The sequence below is a fragment of the Euprymna scolopes genome, unplaced genomic scaffold (genome assembly GCF_053919585.1).
Source record: "Euprymna scolopes isolate OS-2025 unplaced genomic scaffold, ASM5391958v1 sca372, whole genome shotgun sequence".
In the NCBI taxonomy this organism is placed as follows: domain Eukaryota; kingdom Metazoa; phylum Mollusca; class Cephalopoda; order Sepiida; family Sepiolidae; genus Euprymna; species Euprymna scolopes.
In genome coordinates this window covers 11,368-20,421 of record NW_027633405.1, presented here as the reverse complement: position 1 = coordinate 20,421, position 9,054 = coordinate 11,368, and the positions used below count along the sequence as shown (strand labels likewise).

The 9,054-nt window shown below is 40.3% G+C and overlaps 2 protein-coding genes across 2 annotated transcripts; both read left to right on the top strand.

Moving 5' to 3' along the window:
• The first annotated feature begins 326 nt into the window (after positions 1 to 326).
• On the top strand, positions 327 to 1,133 carry LOC145274381 (uncharacterized). The gene has a single exon (XM_080127448.1). The coding sequence runs from the start codon at positions 327 to 329 to the stop codon at positions 1,131 to 1,133; it is 807 nt and encodes a 268-aa protein (XP_079983574.1).
• A 2,520-nt stretch (positions 1,134 to 3,653) lies between these two features.
• Positions 3,654 to 4,253, top strand: LOC145274382 (uncharacterized). The gene has a single exon (XM_080127449.1). The coding sequence runs from the start codon at positions 3,654 to 3,656 to the stop codon at positions 4,251 to 4,253; it is 600 nt and encodes a 199-aa protein (XP_079983575.1).
• The last annotated feature ends 4,801 nt before the right edge of the window (positions 4,254 to 9,054 follow it).

Genomic DNA, 9,054 nt, shown 5'->3' with positions numbered 1-9,054 from the left:
AGATTTCTTTCTTTTCTACAGCCACAAAAGAAACCACATGAGTGTGATACACAAAAGGGTAAATAAAATTACACTTCTTTTAACAAGCCAAGTCTGACTATTTATTTTCATTAATTTTTCTGAATATTTGTTTTTTATTAATGTTTATGAAAAATTATTTTTTAGGAGCTGTTCATCGTTTTGCCTGGCGAGCAGCTCACTTCACTGGTGACCCCTTTTCGTCAGACTTTGGTAGAACACGCGAGGAGCTGGACATTCCCAATTCGGCAGTTTAAAGACTTTCAAACTAAGTTTTTCTCAACCCAGGCCAGGGCAGCAAACCAACCATGGATAGTGATACTATATCGGCGACAACGGCAATACAGGCCGTTCTTAAAATTCCGCCTTTCTGGACACACGACCCGACGTTGTTGTTCGCCCACGTGGAAGCTCAGTTTTTCACTCAGCGAATTCACAGCGAATTAACTAAGCTGAACCACGTGGTGGCCGCACTCACGCACGAAGTGATGGCTGAAGTCCGCGACTTGATAATGGCACCCCCAGGATCTATTTCTTATGACACTTTTAAGTCGGAGTTAATCAGAAGAACAACCGACTCCCAACAAAAGCGTCTCCGGCAACTGCTGATTGAGGAGGAACTCGGCGACCGAAAACCATCCCAATTACTGAGACGGATGAAACAATTAATGGGCGAAAGCGTTCTACAGCCGGACATCCTCAAACAATTATTCGTTAGTAGGCTGCCGTCCAGTATTCAGATGACACTAGCGTCTTCCAAAGACACCACCTTGGTCGAGGAAATGGCGGAGTTGGCAGACAAAATCATGGAAGTAACGGTTTCAGTAGCCCCGGTGCACGCACAGGAACCAGAGGATTCCTTTCCCGAAACCTCAGGCACCTCCACATATATCCGCGAAAAACTGGAGAGACAAGCCCAACTAGTCCAAAACCTGAGTGACCAGATTCGTGATATGGAGCTCAGACCAAGCAGATACCCGCGTCCGAGCGGACAGGACCGTTCTCGACCACGAAGTAACAGTCGAAATGGTGACAGGCTGTGTCGATTCCATGCGCGTTACGGCAGAAAAGGCTTTCCGATGCCGCAGGCCTTGCTCTTTCATGAAGAACGATAAGCAAGCGGGAAACGGCCAGGCCAGGTGGTAGGGGCGACCCATACCTCTGGCAGAAACCACATTTGTTGCACCCTTTACGTCACAGACAAGAACACTGGTACACGACTCCTCGTTGATACCAGCGCAGAAGTCAGCATAATCCCCAAGGAACTGTTGAAAGAGAAACGTACCCCGTCGACTTTCTGTCTACAAGCTGTGAATCACTCATCTATTCCGACTTTCGGAGAAAAGTCGTTAACATTAGACCTGGGATTCCGACGCACCTTCCAATGGATTTTTACTATCGCGAAGCTGCCCATTCCAATTTTAGGAGCGAATTTCTTGCATCATTTTGGCATACTTGTGGACGTCAAACGCGGCAAATTAATCGACAATAGCACTGGACTTACCATGCAAGGGAAGATTAATAGAAATATGACGATAAGCCCGGTCATATTGAAGGATGCTACGGACCCATACACAGACCTCTTAAAAGGTTTCCCTAATATAACTCGTCCTGTTTTTAGCAACGACAGGGTTACACACGATGTTACCCACCACATCCAGACCAGAGGACCTCCTGTGAGCGCGCGCCCACGCAGACTCAAACCTGACCGCCTGAAAGTCACCAAGCAAGAATTTCAGCATATGTTGAATTTGGGTATTATTCGACCCTCCGACAGTAATTGGTCATCGCCACTCCACATGGTGCCCAAAAAGTCAGCAGGCGACTGGCGCCCTTGCGGGAATTATCGAGCACTGAACAGTCGCACGACTCCAGATAATTACCCCATTCCTCACCTCCAGGATTTTTCAAACTCTCTCCATGGTAAATCGATATTCTCCAAAATCGATCTCGTCCGTGCGTACAATCAGATTCCTGTGTACCCTGAAGATATCCCCAAAACTGCTATAACTACCCCATTCGGACTCTTCGAATTTCTACGAATGCCCTTTGTACTGAGAAATGCTGGCCAGTCCTTCCAGTGATTTATAGACGCAGTCTTACGTGGATTACCATTCGTTTACGCATACATTGATGATCTACTCGCAGCGAGTTCATCCGAAAGCGAACACGTGCAGCATCTACAGCAACTGTTCCACAGATTGTCGGAATACGGTGTTATCATCAACCCCAGCAAGTGTGAGTTTGGAGTCTCTTCGCTTTCCTTCCTGGGACATTTAATTGATTCGGAGGGTATCCGCCCTCTCCCGGAAAAAGTCCAATCCATTGTTGATTACCTGCCTCCCACTTCCCTTCGTAAACTTCGGGAATTCCTCGGGTTGATAAATTTTTACAGGCGTTTCGTTCCTCAGTGTGCCGAAATCGCACAGCCCTTAACGGATGTACTCAGGAACAAAAAGAAAAAAAATGAAACAATCACTTTGAACGGAACGGAATTACACTCCTTCAACAAAGTAAAAGAAGCGTTAATGGCTGCCACTATGTTGGTTTTTCCTCACCCACACGCTCCCCTATCCCTGTCAGTAGATGCATCTGATGTGGGCATTGGAGGGGTATTACAGCAGTTTGTAGACAACACGTGGCAACCACTATCTTTTTTCTTCAGGCGACTTCAGAATGCTGAGACCAAATATAGTACCTTTGGCAGAGAACTTTTAGCCGCTTATTATGTGGTCAAGCATTTTCGCTACATGCTAGAGGGATCCGACTTCACTCTCTTTACGGACCATAAACCGCTATCGCACGCCTTGCTCGCCAAACCCAGCAAGCATTCACCCAGAGAAGCTCGTCATTTAGACTACATTTCTCAGTTCACTTCAGACATCAAATACATCAAAGGCACTGAGAACGTTGTCGCCGACACATTATCGCGCATGCACATTGATGCCATTCAGCCTACTGATGGTATCGATCTTAAACAGATCGCCGTCGACCAAAGAAATGATGAGGAGTTGAATAACTTGCTACATTCTGAAAGCCTATCGTTCAAACAGGTTCCCATACCCTTTTCTAGCGAAATGATTTAGTGTGATATCTCCACCGGACATGAGCGCCCTTATGTTCCTCCCAAACATAGGCGAGCTGTTTTCTCTCAGCTGCACAGCCTATCGCATCCTGGCATCTGCTCTACACAGAAGTTGGTGACGTCTCGTTTTATATGGACAGCCATCAACCGAGATATACGCGAATGGACCAGGAGTTGCATACTTTGCTAAAAGTCTAAAATTCATAAGTACATTAAAAGCCCACTTTCGACATTCTCAACCCCTGAAACTTGCTTTCAGCACGTCCATATAGACTTAGTGGACCCACTCCCACCCTCCAGAGACTGTACACATCTGCTGACTTGCATTGACAGGTTTTCGAGATGGCCTGAAGCCATACCCATTAAAGATACTTCTGCCGAAACTGCGGCCAAAGCCCTTATCACACACTGGATAGCTCGTTACGGGGTGCCTAACACCATTACAACCGACAGAGGTAGACAATTCGACTCTTACCTCTTTTCGGAACTGTCTCACCTACTCGGATGTAAACACATACGCACTACTTCATACCATCCGGCAGCAAACGGCATGATTGAGCGCTTTCACAGGCAATTGAAAGCGTCCTTGAAAGCATACTCTGACCCTAACAGATGGATGGAATACCTTCCCTTCGTTTTCCTAGGTATTAGGTCCACCATCAAAACGGACATTGGTCTAACCCCAGCTGAAATGGTCTACGGAGCCTCACTGACCTTGCTTGGGCAGATGGTCACACCTACCACCCCCGAACGCATGCCAGACCCGGCGAAGGATTATATGGCAATACCTTTCAACATCGCGCCAAGAGCACAAGATGTACACACGCATGTTGCGAAGGACATGAACTCATGGACCCACGTGTTCGTCCGAAATAGTGGCGTGACTATCTGCCTTCAGTCGCCGTATTCCGGCCCTTACAAAGTACTCAAGAGATACCCGAAATTCTTCATAATCGAGATTAACGGCAAACGTGACTCGGTCAGTGTCGATCGCTTAAAGAAAGCGATTTTTGACGATGATGTCACACACATGCAGAAACCAAAGACTACGGTCCGTTTCGACGACCCCAACTCATCGAGCACGACCATTTCTACCAGGTCGGGTAGACGCATTCAGCGCCCACACCAATTTGCTGTTTACACTCAGTGACATTCTGTTCTCCTTATCGACATACTGTCTAGTAGGGGGGGGGTAATGTAGCGTCTACCCCGGAACTAAAATTTGACAGAGACTTTTGAATTGTCACCGTTTTCGGAGAGCTCTAAAAAAGAGGACAAAAAAAAAAAACGTGGCGCCAAATTCGAGTGCCCTCTCTTCCTCTTTCGCTCGCTGACCCTTGAGGAGTTAACACGCGCTACTGCTGTGTCTGTCACATGTGCGCGACACGCGCTATGCCAGTTCTCATAATGAAACCAAAAAAAGCATTCTTCTTACCTTTCCACGCCACTTTTCACTCGAACGGATATCCCAAAGAAAAATATTTAATTTATCTTTTCTTTTCGACTTTACGCCAAAAAAGAGAACATTTACCCAGTCAGTCAAGATTTCTTTCTTTTCTACGGACACAAAAGAAACCACATGAGTGTGATACACAAAAGGGTAAATAAAATTACACTTCTTTTAACAAGCCAAGTCTGACTATTCATTTTCATTAATTTTTCTGAATATTTGTTTTTTATTAATGTTTATGAAAAATTATTTTAAAGGAGCTGTTCGTCGTTTTGCCCGGCGAGCAGCTCACTATATATATATATATATATATATATATATATATATATATATATATATATATATATATATATAGGGTTCCAATAAAATGTATACACTCTTTAAATTATCTTAACTTACTACATGAATACGCTATACCACGTTCCCAAGAAATGTTTAGGAATAAAAAAAATGGCACTTCCAGCAGGATGGAGCACTTCCCCACTATCATCATGACATAAGAGCATATCTTGATAGTCACCTGCGAAACGAATAGTTAGGACGAAGAGGAAGTATTTAGTACTGTCCACGCTCACCGGATTTGACCCCCCCCCCGAGGAATTTTTCCCTTTTTTGGGAGTGGGGGGGGCATGTTAAATGCAGGGTTCACACCACAAAACTAGCTACAATGAATGAGTTGAAAGCAACCATTGAAATAAGATGTGTCAACATATCAATTGTACTGATTAGGAACGTTTTCTATTCAATCAGTGAAAGTTGTCAGCGGTTCATGAACCACAATGGCCAATAATTTGGAAACTTTCGATAATTAACTGGTTTCTATATTTGTTCACAGTATTTTGATGTATGAAACCTTTTCTTCCTTATAATAAATGTTGGTTTTATGGCCATTTAAAGAGCGTATACCTTTCATTTGGACAGCCTGTACACACACACACACACACACACACACACACACACACACACACACACACACACATATATATATATATATATATATATGCATAGATTATCCTATAACGATTAGATCACTGTCTGACGGACGTAAATGAATATCTAGAATTAAAATGTTTAAATTCAAGGTTATTTCACGCGGTTAATGGTAGCTGAATTGATACGGCCTTCGCTAACCGAGCCAGAGATGTCTCGTGTTTCGGGGTTCGAATCGTTCGACTGATGTTAATCGTGACACCCTGCACTGAAGATTCCCGAAAGGATGAAACACTAGTGTCTGTAGGTATTTAATTATTATAGTAAAAAAATAATTATATATATATATATATATAAAGAAAATATTACAAAAATGAATAGATAAAGATAAGCCGGTAGAGTTACAGCCTGAGGTACGATACTTTTGGGTGGTCGATTTTAGTATTGGCAGGATGCAGTAGGGTGATATGCCCGTCTTTGGACAGATGGTAGAGATTAACACTCTTTTTCGCCTTCTATACAGACTGCATTAGAAATAGCTATTTTGAACTGAGGTGCCAATCTTCTGCAGGCCAAGAATTGTTAAGGCGCGCTTGAACAAACTATTGCTTAAAATATGATGACGATTCTTAAAATAACACACACACACACACACACACACACACACACACACACACACACACACACACACACACACACACACACACACACACATTCTAAAGAAGTTTTAAAGGTTTTCTTAAAAAAAAATACTAAAATAAAATTAAAACTGCAGTTTAAGTCACTAACAATACTAACTAAATTCGACATATGAGCCGGTTTTCTGCTAGCAAATCTATGATTATAAAAGGGAGATTCAACTATATAACTATGTAAAACAGGTAATCTTAAATTGATGTTTAGTTTAGCTAACTAACCAATCAAATTCATTGTTATTTCCGCCTGCGCTCATGTTTCCATTAGCCAATGTTAAAGCTTTTATCAGACAAAGGTTTGGTTGACTTTCACTTTCTACTCTTAATGGCAGGAATAACAAAATATCTGATAGCCAACTTAGCTTTACGTGTATATATATATATATATATATATATATATATATATATATATATATATATATATATATATAATGAGTCATTTATTTAATAAGGATATACATACGTGTATATGTGTGCATGTATATCCTTATGAAATAAATGACTCATTCTATATTTTCCAGTGTATAGTATTTGTGAATTTATGTTGTACTCCTATTGTATCCTATATAAGCTTCATTGAAATTTGTTGAGCTTTATATTATCCCGATAAGTGTCCTCTTATAGAATTGAATTTACCCTTTTCTTTTATCTACCCTCGTCATATATATATATATATATATATATATACATATATATATATATATATATATATATATATATATATATATATATATACATATATATATATATATACATATATATATACATACATATATATATATATATACATACATACATATATATATGTATATATATGTATATATATATATACATACATATATATATATATACATACATACATATATATATGTATATATATGTATATATATATATATATATATATATATATATATGTATATATATATATAAAAACGCTAACATGAATTCCATGCATTTTAGTTTGACGAGTTCTTACGGTAACGAAACACGTAAAATTCTGTGTAGCTTAATTGCTATATATATTTTCACAACTCGCTATCTTACTCGCGCATTGAGCACTATTAAAGTAAATACTAAAGATAGATGCATAAAATTACGCACAAGGTGCGTTCAATAAGTTTCCAGATTTTTTTTCGTATGGACACTTTTATTTATAGTATACACATGGGACTCTAGTCCCCTTTCGAATTAATCTCATCCAACTGCAATAAATTTGTTGTATTGTTCCAACAACTTCTGGAAGGCCACATGGAAGTCCTTTTGAGTGAGTGTGTCAATGACTCTCGTCACAATCTCTTTCATCTGTTCAATTGTTTCATGACAGCCCGTAAGGTTTTCCGTGAGCTTATGTAATAACCAAAAATCAGAGGGAGCAACGTCTGGACTATAGGAAGGGTGAGGAACTGTCTTGATGCCCATTTTGACACGGATTAAACAACCTTGGGAAAAACTTTGCGCAAATCTTACGCATCTTCAGTTCCCCGTGTGGTTCAGTTCCCACACTGACATCAAACTGTGCACTTATTGTTTCTATAGACGCATGACGGTCCTTATCCATGAAATTATTTATTTGGCCAATCAGTACTGGCGTTCTGACTTCCTTTCTCCTTCCTCACCTCTCATCATCCCTCATAGACCCCTGCCTTCCTTGAATCTCGTATGCCACTAAAAAACTGATGCTCGAATCATGCAAGATGGTCCAAAAGCAGTCTGAAGCATTCCATACGTTTCTGTGGTATTTATTCCAAGTTCAAAGCAGAATTTTATTGAATATTGTTCTGCTAGAGTGGTGTCACGTCCAGATTGAATTTAGGAAATTCACAAGCAATGACCATCAAGCTTTAGTAGAGTGTATTCCAATTCCTGCTGTAGCTGTTAATTTGACTATCATAATATGTATAGAAATATCATACTGAATTTACAGCCACTTACCATTGATTTCTGGTTGGCAGCGACCTGGAATTTTGGTGGCAATAAGCCTCCCGAAAGTGCCAGTCTTCTTTGCATTCATTAAGCGGAGGTCAGTTAGTGCTTTCTCTTCTCGTCCTTTACATCCTCCTTGACCCTCCTCATTTATTTGGTGTGGTGCTAGTTTATGGTAACATATGCATATGAAAAAAAGGGGTTGCCGAAACACATGTTTCAGTTTTCATGATTTCATGTGATGTTTCTTTGTGTTTGACATCTGTAGCCGTTTCTGTGTCCAGTTTGTGCCTGTAATTGATGTATAGTATTAGTCTCCGCACTCAAGGGGTTTTCTTAATATTTCTGCAATTTTCATTATTATTATTATTATTATTATTATTATTATTATTATTATTATTATTATTATTATTATTATTATCTTGAAAGACATAATGGCTTGGGGCCCGCACAACGAGTGACATTATCTGTCTGTTCCAATTCTTGGCAATGATTTTTCTCCTGACCCAGACATAGACGGATGTTAAAATTCCTTTCATGAAATTCTTAATTGCATGCGAAGAAAAAAAAAATAAATTGGAAAGATTTAAAAGAAATCTTTTGGCATTTGTTAAGAAAAATTCTTGTCTTTGACTTGATCTTGATTTCCACTTCAACCCCATTCCCACCGGATAGGGGTTGGGACGAGACAGATTCCAACAACCTTCGCCTCAAGCTAACATGTCTGTGATTCTGTTATTTCTGAGGTCCGACCTTGCATCCCTAAGCGAGGTTTTGTCGATCGATTGAGCTGCAGGACTGTCACCTTTTAGTTCTAAATATAATTTTCATCACTGATCGCGTAGATTGAATGAACGTGTCTTAGCTTAAACTAACGGGGTGGGGTGGATGTTACGCCCCAATTTGCCCGAGCGTAAAATACGCTTAAATTTGACTGTTTAATTTGTCCAGAT